The sequence below is a fragment of the Squalius cephalus genome, assembly GCF_949319135.1.
Source record: "Squalius cephalus genome assembly, chromosome: 4".
Classification (NCBI taxonomy): Eukaryota; Metazoa; Chordata; class Actinopteri; order Cypriniformes; family Leuciscidae; genus Squalius; species Squalius cephalus.
The window spans coordinates 3,301,795-3,319,025 of NC_137125.1; the positions used below are offsets into that span (position 1 = coordinate 3,301,795).

Sequence of the window (17,231 nt, forward strand, 5' to 3'; positions counted from 1 at the left end):
ATAGTCTTTTAAACAGTTCATAATGTATGGTGTGCATGCAGGGGACAACCCTCCAGTGGTTTCCATCCTCTCTAAAAGAAAGGACATTCTCTGTGAATTTGGGAAACTTTTCCGGCTCAGCTACTATGTAGTGTCCCTCAGGGGTTAACTTTGGGACCCCTGTTATTTTCATTGTATATGCTTCCCCTTAGCTTTATCTTTCAGAAGTACATCATATCCTATCATTATTATGCCGATGATTCCCAATTTTATTTCCCAGTGAGTATAGACAAAAATTGCTTATCTGAAAATGCCTTAAATTGTTTTAAAGATGTCAAACATTGGCTGGCTAATTGAGAGCAATTAAATGAGAGCAAAACTGAAGTCTTGATCTTAGGTTCCTTCTTGTCTCGTTAACCTGGCCTAGCTGTCCAGTTAGGCCCGTTATCGTTGAACTCACAAGATCATGTGAGGAACCTTGGAGTGATTTTTGACTCTCTACTTTTCAATAAGCAGATCAGTGCTGTTGTAAAGAGTAGTTTTTACCATCTGAGATCAATTGCTAAAATAAAAACTTTCCTTTCCCTTACTGACTTGGAATTTGTGTATGCACAATTTGAGACACTGGCTCGGCAGACGTGACCTGAACAGTCTCTGGATCGGCAGATGTGCTGTGTCTCCTTCATGCATGTAGTACTGCCACTGCATAAAAGAGGAAGACAGCCCTCTTTACCGTGGCAGGACTGATGGTGGGCAGAGATGATCTTCGAGATGACAGCGGACTGCACGGGAACGACCTCCTGGACGACAGCGGGCTGCACGGGAACGACCTCCTGGACGACAGCGGACAGTACGGGGACGATCTCCGGGATTTTAGGGAGACAGAAAGTCTTCCTCCTCCTCCTCCTCCGCCGTTTCTTATGGCGAGGTGCAGGCTTCGGGCTGGACAGGACCAGCGGCAAAGGGAGCTCTGGGCTGTTGACCACCATGGCCTCCTCAGTCTGGCGGGCCCACAATGCCAGGCACTGAAAAATGTTCATACGGGGGGGGGAATCTCTTCAACCTGTGAACTCCCCCTATGGGCGGTTGGGGAAGATCCACGAAAGTCCATACTGCTGGATCTATTAGTGGACGGAGTCGTTCTGTCACGGAACACACATGGGAAATGGTAAGATCCATTAGCAGTATATTTATTGTTAGGGCAATCCAATTCTTTGTCATCCATGCAAAGGTCAAAATCAAAGTAATCAGAATCATAGTCATCCATGCCAGGGTCGAAATCCATTAATCAGTCCAATAAACAATAACACAAAATAAACAAGAACCAAAACAAGAACAGGCGAGAAACAGACTTTGGAAGTGTAGCATGACATTCAACAACAACTCTGTGACAAACACTAACCAGACAGGCTATAAATACACAGAAACTAACAATGTAATGGGGAACAGCTGCGTGCAATGATGAGTGATGAGAACAGACAAAGGATCATGGGAAATGCAGTTCTATAAGTAAAGGTGAACGTATGGGGAAGAGACCTCTAGTGGACACCCGAGGAAACACAAACCAGACACTGTGACAGTATCTCTACACTGGCTTCCAGTGAAATTCAGGGTTGATTTAAAAATTTTGACTTTTGTTTACAAGGCACTATTGGTCTCGCACCCAAATATATAAGTGACCTTTTACACCCTTAAGGCAGGCATACACCGTGCAATTTCAGCAAAGTTACCTACTCAGACTGAATGAGTAGATCTCATGCGATGTAAAGCCAAAGCTCACGTTTTATGTGCTCACACTATACGGTCCGATCATCGAGCTGTGACTTCACTGCTCACACTATACGTGTGAAATATGTGCGATAAACCCCCGTTGACGGGGTTGCACCAATAGACCATGATATTGTGTATCCAGAGATATTGTCAAAACAAGCATCAGCTATCAATATCAAGAGGATTTAGCATTTTCATTTTTTATATAAAATTATTATTTGTATTATTGTATTATTATTATTATTATTATGGAAAGTCTACTTTTATTATAAAATGTATAATTCATTTGCCATGCAATAATTTCATCCATGCATATTGCCATGCAATAAATTCATAGCGCATCACAACATAACTGACATGCTGCGAGGATAATACAAGATTACATAGAATCTTACTCCTCCTCAGTGTATGCCCAGACTCTCCAACTAGAGCACTCAGGTCTTCTGACCAATTGCTATTGACAGTTCCTCGTTACTGTTATAAATCTAAGGGTGACCGTGCCTTTTCGGCGAAGGGTCAGATATGATGGATTAGTCTTCCTTTCTATGTGAGGTCATCTTCCTCGCTAGCCATTTTTAAGTCTTCTTTAAAAACATATCTCTTTTTTTTGGCATTTGAATAGATCATGAAATGGGTTTTTGAAGCTGATAGAATGTATGATGTTGTATTTAAATGTGTTTTTTTATTCTTACTTGATCTGTAAAACACTTTGGGTCAACTTCTGTTTCTTTTTAAATGTGTTATAAAAATAAAGGTTGACTTGACTTGATCAGAGAAAACAGTTTAAAGACTCATGTGAAAGTTTGAGTCAGCAGGACTCATCAGTGGCATCTGGTTCCTGTAAAAAACAACAACAAAACAACTGTGAACAAGCTGATATCAGGAGCAACTACGGCTGCACAATTAAGGGGGGAAATCTGGCTAAACTGTGGTGAAAATTGAGATTAAACATTCACAAAAAATTATAAAGAACACCAGGTTTGTTGTGCCTACTTTTAGGGTTGCACAATTTGGCCCCAAAAAATGGATGCTTATAGATCAATATGACTAATAATAATTATTATGATTAATATTAGTAGTAGTACTAAATAAAAAAAATATATAAAAAATAATTATAATTGTAGTAATAACACCATTTCATTATTATAAAATTACAGTATTTAAGAATAAATATAATATAGTAATAATAATAATAATTTTACCTTTACCTTTATTTTATAGGAAAAATACAGGCAGCCTATAACTATAAATAATTAGAGAGGAACACTTAAGAAACAACAAACAAAAAAACAAGAACATATGGTGACAGGGAAAACAAAGCAGAATATGACAATGAAACTAAACAAGACAAGGTTGTGACAGGCATCTCCTTCACACTGACATTCAAACAGGTCTCCTTGTTGACGATTCCAAGATGGCGGCACTTTTGACATACCTGAATCAGCCGAGCTACATCTACTGTACATATCTATGGTTGGCGACCCTAGCTGTGGTGAATGCACAGGTAAGTGCACTCCCTCAGACAAAATGTGCAAGTGTAACCAGATGAATTTCATGAGATTAAAAGATAAAAAATCTTTGTGGAAGTTTTTTTTTTTTTTTGAAAATTATTTTATGAACCATTCCTTCAAAAATAGGAAGTGTTACAACCCAAACCTGATGAACTTCAGATTTTAAACAAAGACACCAGAGGACTTCATTTCTTAGCAGACGAAGACAAAAAACATCCAGGTAAGATTGAAATGTTGTTACAAAATGTGAATGTGCTATCAAAAATATCACTGCACAGATTCAATATCATTTGAAGGAAAAATCGTCTCAGGTTACGTTTGTAACCCAGTTCCCTAAGAGGGGTCGGTAATGACATTCCCATAGTGTCAACGCCATGACAGCATCTAGTTCCCCTTTCAGGGAACCAGGTTACAAGCATAACCTGAGGCGTTCCCTTTCGAAGGGAAATCAACGCTGTCATGGCATTGACACTATGGGAATGTCATTACCAACGCTGCCACACTGAGGAAGATTGCCTGCCCAACAAGGCTGTGTAATACTGACACAGACAACTGTTGAATGCAGACATGACTTGGCAAACCCTGAAGGACCTGTGACCCTGGGGTTGAGCCCATGTCCATACTGTAAGTCCTGAGTAATGTGTGCGGAGAGGGCCAGCCGGCTGCAGCACAAACCTCATGTAAGGGCTCACCCCTAGATAGAGCTTTAGAAGATGCTATACTCCTTGTGGATTTCCAGAGGCAAAGCCATTACGAGAGCCTCATAGGACAGAGCGATAGCATCTATAATCCAGTGGGACAAGACACTGCTTGGTGACTGTGTTACTAAAGCAGACCAGAAAACAAGACAGGGGTAGCTGCAGGTTGGAGCAATGAGCGTGCAGAAAGGAGGTGTGCCGACAGGTCAATTGCTACATCAGAAACTAACCCTGCCGCACACCTTGGCCGACAACTTTCACGACCAATATTAAAGACCCTTCTCCGCGCCCCTACCATTCGGCATGCCCCAACCTTTCTTAATGCTCGTTACTCCAACCTGCATATATCCACACTGTGAGAAAGTGAACCTCACTTCTCACTGTTACGCACTCTCGCATTGACTGTGAATGGCGTTACACGCAAGAGCGGGAGAGACTCTGGACATTTGAACACGCGCACACACATACACCTGCACGCTCCTTTATAAACATGATGCCATGCTTGGGCAACTTGTGTTATTTTGTGAAGGGGTATGGATGGCTTATGAACACAGGGGGGGTTGTGTTTAAAGAGAAGGCTGACGCGGGGCTATGCGCCATTAATGCATTCCCGTTCATTTGTTTGTAGAACGGTTAGTCCGCGATTTCATTCATAACATTCAAACCTAATTTGTCACTGCTTATTACTTCCTACTTTACCACCTCCATGACATGTAGTGCGGTACCCACTAGTTCATGTCCCATTTACTCCGTTTCTGTCTGAAATCCTAGTTAATTCTTACATATTGTGACTCACGCATTTCCTGCATCCCGGTCCGATTCGACTGCTCCTATGCGGATGCGCGCGCCGCTGTAGGGGCGGTATTTATCTCGGTCACAGGGCAGAGGGTGCAGAGCATTGTTCACAGGGGTGTTTGTTTGTAATAATGTGTTGTATGTATATGTGTGGTGTGAATAGGTGGTGTAAATGTTGTAAAAAATGTTAGTGATATGAGGATAATATTTTGTTTTCATGTAATGTTTATTTTCTACTTAGCTTATAGCTTATTTATGGCCTTAGGCTAAAGATAATACCCTGAATGTTGGTATGGTCCAATTTGGCTTAATGCTTTGGCCTATTTAAGAGGGCCTCATTCTGTATTCGGGAGAGTGAGGGTGAGTACTAGCTTGCTGTGAGGCTATGTACAAAGTGTTTGCTATTGTTGGAAGCTAAAAGCATTGTGCTATTTCGATTTATTTTTGATTATTTTGTTTTCTTGAATTCTGAGTTAAAATATAAATAAACTTTATTTTATTTTTTGGAACAATTGAGATCTGGTAGCCGTCTTTTCCACCTCCACCATCGCAAGCTAGTGAGCCTACACATCCCAATACTTGGGGTGACGTTCGGTCCCCCACACACACTTGCAAAAAAACTGGGAGAATGTACGCCACTGGCCCGACATAAATCCTAAGAGCCTGGACTGGATATAGTAGATGCAGTCTCTCTATTGCTACAGCAATTCATGCGGCGAAGGGAAGTACGACAGGGTGGCCGATTACAGGAGGTGTGCAAAATAGCTCTGATCATACCTGGGGGAAAGTCTAAGCAGGAGGAAGCTACTGACAGGGCCGACAGATCTCCTACTCTTTTGAGCAATGTCAATGCAAGTCAAGTCATCTTCATTTATATAGCGCTTTTAACAATGTAGATTGTTTCAAAGCAACTTTACAGAGATAAACTTATAATTTATGGTAACAGATTTGTTTTGGCTTTATAGCGGTTCTTTAATAAAGTTATTTTCCAGCTAAAGTTAGTTTTGATTGATTTGCTTCCGTCTTAACAATTATTTGTTAGGGCCGCTAAGACGACACCATCCTCTCTATACAGACTTTGACGTGTGAGAAACGCTGATGGCGTTCACATGCGCATTAAGAATTGGTTCTATAGTTATGTGCGTTTGAATATATGTGCGTAGGTTTGGAATTCCCCACAGACCAAGCCTAAACAAAGTACCGGGTTTTCCCTACCAATTTTGATATAGAATTTTATTTTATTTTATCACTTCGGGGTAGGTACGCGAAACGAATTTTCCCAAAAATGCTTTATCTGGAGTGGTAAAGGGATCCTCCATAGGGAGAGACTAGTTGGCACTTCAGCACTGCGTTGTCATCGGGTCCAGGCGAAGGTCCTTCGTCAGATCTGGATACGGCCCGGATCCGGCAGGCTGCGGGAAAACCTCGGGATAAACAAAGACACTAAAATTAGCGTAGATGCCATTCTCATGATGTAACGAGTACATCAGGATTTATGGGAAGTGTTCCTGGTTCCGGCTGACCTAATCTATGCAGCCTAACATTGAATTATAGAAGTCTATAATGTATTATGTGAATGCTAGGTCAAAGAGATGTGTCTTTAATCTGGCTTTGAACTGACAGAGTGTGTCTGCTTCCCGGACAATGTTAGGAAGATTGTTCCAGAGTTTTGGTGCTAAATAGGAAAAGGATCTACCGCCAGCAGTCGATTTTGATATTCTAGGTATTATCAACTGGCCGGAATTTTGAGATCGCAATAGACGTGAAGGACTATAATGCGTTAAGAGCTCGCTCAAGTACTGCGGAGCTAAACCATTTAGTGCTTTCTAAGTAATCAGCAATATTTTAAAATTGATGCGATGTTTAATAGGGAGCCAGTGCAGTTTTGACAGAACTGGGCTAATATGGTCATACTTCCTGGTTCTGGTAAGAACTCGAGCTGCTGCGTTTTGGACCAGCTGTAGTTTGTTTATTAAGCGTGCAGGGCAACCACCCAGTAGAGCATTACAATAATCTAGCCTTGATGTCATGAACGCATGAACTAATTGTTCCGCATTTGTCAATAAGAGCATATGACGTAATTTAGATATATTTTTAAGATGGAAAAATGCGGTTTTACAGATACTAGACACGTGACTTTCAAATGAAAGATTGGTATCAAAGAGCACACACACACACCCAGGTTCCTAACCGACGACGAAGACTTAACAGAGCAGTCATCAAGTGTTAGACAGTATTCTAGGTTATTACGTGAGGAAGTTTTTTGTCCAATAATTAGAATCTTTGTTTTTCAGAATTTAGAAGTAGGAAATTACTAGTCATCCAATTTTTTATACAGCTATGCATTCCGTTAATTTTGTGAATTGGTAAGTTTTGTTAGGTTTTGAAGAAATATAGAGCTGAGTATATTTGTATATACTCAGATCTAGCTCTATATACTTTGACCTCTTTGATCAGTATAATAGTCGGCATAACAGTGAAAGCCAATTCCATGCTTCCTAATGATATCTCCTAAGGGTAGCATGTACAGAGTGAACAGCAGCGGTCCTAGTACTGAGCCTTGTGGTACGCCATACTGAACTTGTGATCGATGAGACATCTCTTCATTTACTGCTACAAACTGATAACGATCAGATAAGTATGATTCAAACCATGCTAGTGCAATTCTACTAATGCCAACATAGTTTTCTAGTCTATTTAAAAGAATGTTGTGGTCAATAGTGTCAAATGCAGCACTAAGATCAAGTAACACTAATAGAGAGATACAACCACGATCGGATGATAAGAGCAAATCATTTGTGACTCTAACGAGAGCAGTCTCAGTACTATTGTACGGTATAAATCCGGACTGAAAATCCTCACAGATATCATTTCTTTCAAGAAAGGAACACCGTTGTGAAAATACTGCTTTTTCTAATATCTTTGACAGAAAAGGTAGATTCAAGATCAGCCTGTAATTGACTAATTCTGTAGGATCAAGTTGCGTTTTTTTAACAAGCGGTTTAATCATAGCCAGCTTAAAGTTTTTTGGTACGTATCCTAGAGACAAAGACGAATTAATGATATTAAGAAGAGGATCTATGACCTCTGGAAGCATCTCTTTCAGTAGCTTAGTCGGAATAGAGTCTAACATACATGTTGTTGATTTAGATGAATTTACGAGTTTGCAAAATTCTTCCTCTCCTATAGCAACGAATTAATCACATTTTTCCTCAGGGAGACTACAATGCACTGCCTGATGCGATACTGTAGTAGACGGTTGCATAGTTATAATTTTGTCCCTGATATTATCAATCTTATAAGTGAAGAATTTCATAAAGTCATTACTGCTGTGCTGCTTGGAAACTTCTGGGCTTGAAGCTTTATTTTTCGTTAATTTAGCCACCGTTTCAAATATATACCTAGGGTTTTGTTTATTTTCTTCTAATAGGGTTGAAAAATAAGCAGATCTAGCAGCTTTTAACCCTCTGGGGTCTAAGGTGTTTTTGGGGCCCTTGGGATGTTTTGACATGCCCTGACATTTGTGCTTTTTTCAGTTATTTATAAACATGATAATGGCAAAGGTGTAAATTCACTCTATATAGCACAAACAGGGCTACCATAATATGTGAGCAACATGCATGTAGATGTTTGTATTTTTAAGAGAATAATGTTTATGCGTAGTTATTGAAAAAAAAAAAAAGAAAGTTGCTGAAATAAGGCCACAAAACACATACTAAATATGTGTCAATAAGACTTGACTAATGGATGTTCTGGCTTCAAAATGATGTGAAAATAGTCTTGCTTTTTCGTTCACATTAAAACAATACATTGATTTAAATTGTGTAAGACAGGTTTTGCTTGGAAAGCCAATATGCGAGGGGGGCGTGAACAAGGAGTGGTTTACACCTGAGAATACAATGCACCACCCACTCTGCATAATTAGCCATTCATTCAGGTGTGACACTGACTGAGCCACAATGCAAGGACAAAAGATATATTTAGAGGAAGACTTATATTGACCATTTAAGATTTTGCTTACATCTATCTTGTAAATATGTTTTGCTATTTTATTAAAAAGGTTACAATTACAACAATAATTACAATTTCAACAATATTTCAAGTGTACTCTTTCTTTGTAAAAAAAAAAAAAGATTATAGGCACATTTTATCATATGTATTCATTAGTTTGAATATTGCCAACATTGGAACAGCTAACATCTTAGTTGATGACTTTATTTTTGACAAAAATAGTATTTCTTTAGTACTTAAAAGTGAGAAGCCTCTCTGAGGCTGACTCTAAGAGCTCAAATGGAGCCTCTAATAATAAAAAAAACTTTCCAGGACCACAGAAAGATCCTAAAAGGAATCAATTTTAGATCATACGATTTTCTTGAGGTGGGAGCTCTGGAAGTCAAAAGTGACTCAACATCCTCAGTTTAGAGATCAGAATCTACGAGCTGTTACTTTTCAGGGATAAGACCCAAAGTTTCCAATTCTCCAGCCAGAAAGTGTCACGGTGTGGGTTTTGTGTCTTGTTCCTTGTTAGTGTCTATCATATTATTCCCTGCTTGTCATGTGATCCTGCCATGTGTCTTGTCATGTTCAGTTGTTCCCCATTATGTTGATTAGTCTTCACAGGTGTTTCAGTTTACCACGCCCCCTTGTTATCTTGTTTAGCTTGTGTTCCCTGTGTATATATACCCTGTCTGTTTTAGTAGGTGTCACGGAGTCCTTGTGTATTTATCACGCCACTTCTGTGTTCTTGTTTATGTTCTTGTTTTGGATGGATTATGATATCGACTATTGCCTGGACTGGATTTTGAGTAACGGATTTCCCTATTAAACATTTCATACTGCACCCTTGGATCTTTCCCTTCTTCCCAAGTGTGGATCGTGACAGAAGGACTCCGTCAGCTTTTGATCCAGCAGTATGTTTACCAGTACCTCTTTCCCAGCCACCGAGCGGGAGAGGGGGCAAGGTTTTGAGGGGACCCGATTGGTCATTTTTCGAGGGACCCGTGGAGGCCGCAGTAGAGGAGGTGGACGTGGGAGAGACCAACACCACTCTCCACTCTGGCCCCTCTTCGACCCTGGGTTGGTGGTTTCCAGCCCAGTTCTGGTGGTCCCAGTTCCGGTGGTCCCGAAACAGAGGAGGAGAAGAGGGACTCCCTCCGTGACTGTTCTGGTGGATCCAGTTCCGGTGGTCCCAGTGCCGGTGGTCCCAGTGCCGGTGGTCCCAGTGCCGGTGGTCCCAGTGCCGGTGGTCCCAGTGCCGGTTCCGGTGGTCCCAGTTCCGGTGGTTGTCCCTGAACAGCCCGCTGTCGTCCCGGAGGCCGTGCCCGAACAGCCCGCTGTCATCCAGGAGGCCGTGCTCGAGCAGCCCGCTGTTGCCATAGCGGCTGAAAAACTCTTGGATTATTTTTCGACGCTATTCAAGATCCTAGAGTTTCCCAGGAGTATTCACGTCCCGTCTGCCCAGCCAGAGACTATTCACGTCACGCCTACCGAGCCTGTGTCTTCGGACAAGATGGCCGCCGCCGAGCCTGTTCACATCACGCCTGCCGAGCCTGTGTCTTCGGACAAGAAGGCCGCCGCCGAGCCTGTTCACATCACGCCTGCCGAGCCTGTGTCCCCTAACAAGATGGCCACCATCGAGCCTGTGTCTGTTCCTGAGCCGGTGGTGTCTGAGCCGGTGGCGTCTGTTCCTGAGCCTGAGCCTGTGGCGTCTGTTCCTGAGCCTGAGCCTGTGGCGTCTGTTCCTGAGCCTGAGCCTGTGGCGTCTGTTCCTGAGCCTGAGCCTGTGGCGTCTGTTCCTGAGCCTGAGCCTGTGGCGTCTGTTCCTGAGCCTGAGCCTGTGGCGTCTGTTCCTGAGCCTGAGCCTGTGGCGTCTGTTCCTGAGCCTGAGCCGGTGGCGCCAGTTCCAGTGCCTGAGCCGGTGGCGCCAGTTCCAGTGCCTGAGCCGGTGGCGCCAGTTCCAGTGCCTGAGCCGGTGGTGCCAGTTCCAGTGCCTGAGCTGGTGGTGCCAGTTCCAGTGCCAGTTCCAGTGCCTGAGCCGGTGGTGCCAGTTCCAGTGCCTGAGCCGGTGGTGCCAGTTCCAGTGCCTGAGCCGGTGGTGCCAGTTCCAGTGCCTGAGCCGGTGGTGCCAGTTCCAGTGCCTGAGTCGGTGGTGTCTGTTCCTGAGCCGGTGGTATCCGTTCCCGAGCCGGTGGTGTCTGAGCCGGTGGTGTCTGTTCCTGAGCCGGTGCCTGTTCTCGAGCCGGTGGTGTCTGTTCCTGAGCCGGTGGTGTCTGTTCCTGGGCCGGTGGTGTCTGTTCCTGGGCCGGTGGTGTCTGTTCCTGGGCCGGTGGTGTCTGTTCCTGAGCCGGTGGTGTCTGTTCCTGAGCCGGTGCCTGGTCCCGAGCCGGTGGTGTCTGAGCCGGTGGTGTCTGTTCCTGGGCCGGTGGTATCTGTTCCTGAACCGGTGGTGTCTGTTCCGGTGGTGTCTGTTCCTGAGCCGGTGCCTGTTCCTTGGCCGCCCGAGGGGTCGTCTCCGCCCTGGCCGCCCGAGGGGTCGTCTCCGCCCTGGCCGTCCGAGGGGTCGTCTCCGCCCTGGCCGCCCGAGGGGTCGTCTCCGCCCTGGCCGCCCGAGGGGTCGTCTCCGCCCTGGCCGCCCGAGGGGTCGTCTCCGCCCTGGCCGCCCGAGGGGTCGTCTCCGCCCTGGCCGCCCGAGGGGTCGTCTCCGCCCTGGCCGCCCGAGGGGTCGTCTCCGCCCTGGCCGCCCGATGGACTGTCTGCTCTGCCCTGGCCGCCCGATGGACTGTCTGCTCTGCCCTGGCCGCCCGATGGACTGTCTGCTCCGCCCTGGCCGCCAGATGAACTGTCACTCCCTGTCCCCGTTTCCCTCCATGGACCTGGCCCCCCTTCCCTTCCCCTGATCCTCCACCACTCCACCTCCCTGGGATTTTTGTTTGGTCTGTCACGTCTTGTAGCGTCTGGTAGCCGCTCCGTAGAGGGGAGGTTATGTCACGGTGTGGGTTTTGTGTCTTGTTCCTTGTTAGTGTCTATCATATTATTCCCTGCTTGTCATGTGATCCTGCCATGTGTCTTGTCATGTTCAGTTGTTCCCCGTTATGTTGATTAGTCTTCACAGGTGTTTCAGTTTACCACGCCCCCTTGTTATCTTGTTTAGCTTGTGTTCCCTGTGTATATATACCCTGTCTGTTTTAGTAGGTGTCACGGAGTCCTTGTGTATTTATCACGCCACTTCTGTGTTCTTGTTTATGTTCTTGTTTTGGATGGATTATGATATCGACTATTGCCTGGACTGGATTTTGAGTAACGGATTTCCCTATTAAACATTTCATACTGCACCCTTGGATCTTTCCCTTCTTCCCAAGTGTGGATCGTGACAGAAAGTAAATTGCCCTCTGGGAGAGCAGTTTGGTTTCTGCCCAGAGCAGGAACTGCTGCATCTGCCTGAATAGGAGGTGCAAGCACAGCTCGCTCTGGTAATTGATGTAAGAGACTCTATTGTAAGTTGCTTTGGATAAAAGCGTCTTTTAAATGTGTACATGCAAATTAAGCATTTTATATGATATAATTATACTGACCTGAAGGTCGAAAGTTTAATTCTGTATTTCTTTGCCATGCCATGTGCTTGCTATGGCTTCAGTGCTTGCTTGACCCCATATTGCTGCTTGCATCTTTATTTTAAAATGGATTTCTTCAGTATTAACTCTTTCCCCGCCATTGGCGGAAACTTCCGGCTTTTTTACGGTAGGGGGCATATTACGCATCTCCTGATCAAAACGCAGGTGAAAAAGAAGCAGAAGCATTCATTCATCAACATTAAATATCACATTAATCAAAACTGCCTAATGTTACCGAATGAAAAGTCGACCCAGGACAAGCTATAGGACTTTGCAAGCTTTGAGGGTGTTGACTCAATCTACTCTATCCATCTATGTTTTGATCATCGTTCTGAATTAGATCCAGACGTAGTGTTTGACAAAAATGCGATTTTCTCAGCTTTTTGCTCGAATTGTTGCTTTTTTTTACTTAAAAGGGAATGCATGAAGCTAGAATAAAACCTTTTTTGTTTTTTAAAGCAGAGGGTGTGTTCTTTCTTTTGAAATTTTGCATGTTTGAGATATTCATACAACAAAATATTCTGTGGGTCATGAAAATTTTGTGAAAATGATCAAAAATGCTGGCAGTGGCTGGCAACTTTTTTCAAAAATGCTGGCGGGTAAAGAGTTAAACAGTATTCATTACCATCCATTACATTCATTTACTATCCATTACATTCATTCATTACTATAATTTTGTTAATATCTATTATAAATATTCTAAGTATAAATTATACCTTTTATTTGTTATTTACTGCAGCCCTGGCATCACAGACCATAGAAGTGGCAGCTCTAGGAAGACCTCTGTTTCCTGGTATGCTGTATGACTGCCGCAAGGATACCTTCATTCCAGGTGCTTTACAAACCTAAATAAATATATAAATAATTACAAGTTTATTTTTCCCTCTTCATCAAATATTGCATCACTAATTACAAATCCTTGTGTAACAACACTATAAAACCTGCATGTTTCTTCAACAGTACATCACTTACTCGTACATAACTTAAAAAGTAATTTCTCATTTCAGGTGTCACTCTGTGGGATAAGAAATCATTGAGAGAAGATTTGGACAGTCATCCACAGCCAAGGACAGATTTGAAGTTCAGTAGCTCTGACTCTCTCTCTAGTAAGTCCAGTCTCCTGGATGTGAGTGCTTCCCTGAAGGCCAGCTTCTTAGGCGGGCTGGTGGAGGTGGAAGGATCTGCCAAGTTCCTGCGTGACACCAAATCCTCAAACCAACAGTCCAGAGTTACAATGTATTACAGCGAACGCACAAGATTCGACCAGCTCACTATGAGCCATCTGGGTCAGATCACCTACCCTCAGGTCTTTGACCAGAAAACTGCAACTCATGTGGTCACAGGTGTACTATACGGAGCTCAGGCCTTCATGGTGTTTGATCGGACATTTACAGAAGACGAAGAAAAGCAGGAGATTGAGGGAAGACTGAATGTCATGGTCAAGAATATTCCACTATTTTCCATTGAGGGACAAGGAGCTGTACAAATGACAGATACTCAAAAGAAAGTGGCTGAGAATATCGCCTGCACATTTTATGGTGACGTCCGCCTTGAGCAGAACCCCACCACTTACATGGAGGCCCTAGAGGTGTACAAGAAGCTCCCCACTATACTGAAGGAGAATCCACAGAATGCAGTTCCAATAAAAGTCTGGCTCTATCCTCTTTCTCTACTGGATACAAAAGCTGCTCAGTTGGAGAGAGAAATCACCACACGTCTGGTTTCCAACACTGAAGATATAATAGAGGGGCTGGGAGAAGTACAGAGGACATGCAACGACCTCTCCAGAAAAACTCTGGTAAATGTATTGGAAGACATCAAAGAGAGGCTCCGTTTATTTCAGAGCTCATTTAGCATTTACGAAACGGTGCTCCTGAAAGAAGTGGCCAAGGTCTTGCCTGCTATTCGAGGAGGAGAGATGGAGCAAAAGTCATTGGAAGACATCCTAAAGATCCACCACAGCTCCCCCTTTAATGCCGACATGCTTTACCAGTGGTTAGGTCATGCAAAGGCTGAACTTAACCTCTTGAGTTCTCACACCGAGACACTGAAGGGAATCCATACTGAAGACTCAAACCATCTCAACACCATCCTCTTTAATCCTGATATTGATGTTGTGGTGTGCTTGACCTTCACATCTCTGAAGTATGAAGACCCGTATCTCTCAACCCTGAAGATGTTTCTGGATTCTGATGAGTTCAAAGAGCTAGATGTGGGAATGAAACACAATTCTAGCACGTTAGCATCTGTCAGAAAGTGGTTCACCGATCCTGGTGTCATCTCAAAGATGAGAAAGAACTTATCTCTTTTCAGAAGTTTTTCAGAGGCTAATAAAGATGAAAAGAGATATCGATTCATTATTTCTGCCATCTCCGATCCCTCCAATCCTGGCTCCTCTATCTATCTGTATGAATCAGGGAAGCTGACAGACACACAGTTCCAGCCCGTGTCGAAGCCTCTTCCACCAAAAGTGATGAAGGTCCTGGAGCACGGTGTGACCCTGAAACTGCAGAAGTCCCCAACTGGAGAAACTGTGAGGTACAGAGTGGAGTACCAGCAGGAGAAAGCAGATTCTGGCACTGAGGAACAGTGGATTATCAAAAACACCGCTGAGGAAGTCTTTAATCTGACTGGATTGGAGTTTGGAAAGCAGTACTCGATCCGCTACAGGATAGTGGGTAAAGTGGGAGTGAGTGAAGCCAGTGACACTATCGGCCCCATTCAGTCTTCAGGTGAGAGTTATATGCAAAACATTTTTGCATTAATATATTTTTTTCAAATATATAATTAGCTTCATTCACACAGTCAATGTTTGTATTGTTAACAATATTTCCTAACAGGTGTGGCTATTAATAAACGTGTAACGTTGTAAAGTGTTTCCCATTTGAGTGTATATATATGAAAGTTTTATTTCCTTTGCAACTTTAAGGACTATTTGTAACAACATGAACAGAGTATATTATGTATTTGATGTCTAATATAGGCTAGTGTACTTAATCATACCTTGAACAAGTAAAACTTACATTTCTCTGTATGAAATCCAATATGACATTTAAAACTGACATAAAATAAAAAAAAATAACAATAATAAACAAAACACAAAAATAATCAACTTAACACACAAAAACTGTTGACACTTAAACCCACTGTATGATGGCATTTCATACTAGAAGAGTATGAAATGACTAGAAGATAACTCCACATCAGCTACAAAAATTCACCAACTAACATTCAGAAATGTCCTGTTGCTTCTACATGTTTTCACTTCTTCTTGAGACTCTCTGACATCATTGTCTGACTCCGGTTTGAACATAAAAGGCTAAAAGTTTTTGAAATTTTCCATGCATGTGTGTGTGAGGTAAAAGGACACACTTGAGCTCCGCCCCCTGTGCCGGGAGCAGCAGCTCATTTGCATTTAAAGGGACAGACACAAAAAACAGTGTGTTTTTGCTCACCCTCAAAAAGGGTCAATTTTAACATGCTATATAAGAATATCTGTGGGGTATTTTGAGCTAAACCTTCACATACACACTTGGTTTCTGGGCAGAAACCAAACTGCTCTTCCAGAGGGCAATTTACTTTCTGGCTGGAGAATTGGAAACTTTGGGTCTTATCCCTGAAAGGTAACAGCTCATAGATTCTGATCTCTAAACTGAGGATGTTGAGTCACTTTTGACTTCCAGAGCTCCCACCACAAGAAAATCGTATGATCTAAAATTGCTGAGTTCCTTTTTAGGATCTTTCTGTGGTCCTGGAAACACATACACACTGTTACGAAGTGGAGGACGCAGTAAGATCCATTTGCAGCTTTATTAGAATATTTAACAGGCAGGGTAAATCAGGGGCAGACAGAACAACGGAGGTAATCACAAAGCAGAAGTCGATAACAGGCAAGGGTCGAGGCAGGCGGCAGGAATCACAGTCCCAAAGAACAATCCGGGTCGAGACAGGCAGCAGAACAATCAGAGGTCGATATAACAGTCCGAGTCGAGGTAGGCAGCAGAAGAATCAGTAGTCGATATAAACAATCCAAGGTCAGAGATCGTTCAGCAAACACGGGGAAAACGCTCAGAAATTGTACGCCGGGGCAATGCAATACTTCGCAGTGAACTGAAGAGTGACAGAGGTTTATATGGGTGTATGTGAATGAGCTGCAGGTGGATGAGATGAGTGTGGATGAGCTGCAGTTGTATGTGCAATCAGTCCCAGGTAAGCGGCATGATGGGAAGTTGAGTTTGTGATGTGATCAGTCTGGTGTGGAGTGCCCTCTGGTGACTCTCAGAGGCACGCCAGCTGGTGATCGTTACACACACATACACACCACCCCTTTAAGAATTTAAGTGAAATCAGCATTTAAATCCAAACATCAATGATGCATTTTTATGATTTAACTTATTAATAAAATGTGGCTTCCATGTATTCACAGAAATTCTAATAAGCAGTAGAATTATAATACAGGCTAATTCAATTATTGAGCATGAGACATTTATTGATCTATTGATGTCTCTTTGAAAAAGACTAATAAGGAGGGTGAGGTTTCATCCAAGTCTTATAAAGCGATATGATTACTTTGTATGATGAGCAAAGTGAAATTTAAGTCCTATTCTCTTTCAAATCAAATCTGTGCTCAGTTCATGTCTGCAGAAGCCAAATCAAATATGGTGACATGTCAATAATATCAAACCCTCAACAGTGGCTGTGTCAGGTTCTGGGCTCTGTAAACAGCAGAGACATCTCTAAATATCTTCTGTGTTGGAGGATTTCTGCATGTGTTAATAAATGCAGGATCACTTTCTCTTGACTTGATAATCACACTCTTCATGTCTGTTGATTTCCACAGCCACTGATCCCAAGACCAGGAGTGACTT

At 43.1% G+C, this 17,231-nt stretch overlaps 1 protein-coding gene across 1 annotated transcript in view; it reads left to right on the forward strand.

The window, feature by feature from the left end:
• The first annotated feature begins 847 nt into the window (after window positions 1-847).
• Window positions 848-17,231, forward strand: part of LOC307157224 (uncharacterized protein) — a 90,884-nt gene continuing 74,500 nt past the window's right edge. Inside the window, exons 1-5 of the mRNA XM_079869067.1 lie at window positions 848-1,147; window positions 3,141-3,253; window positions 3,387-3,480; window positions 13,103-13,195; window positions 13,371-15,095. Coding sequence (XP_079725193.1) covers window positions 1,138-1,147; window positions 3,141-3,253; window positions 3,387-3,480; window positions 13,103-13,195; window positions 13,371-15,095 — 2,035 coding nt within the window. The 5' untranslated portion in view covers window positions 848-1,137. The remainder of the gene's footprint in view (window positions 1,148-3,140; window positions 3,254-3,386; window positions 3,481-13,102; window positions 13,196-13,370; window positions 15,096-17,231) is intronic.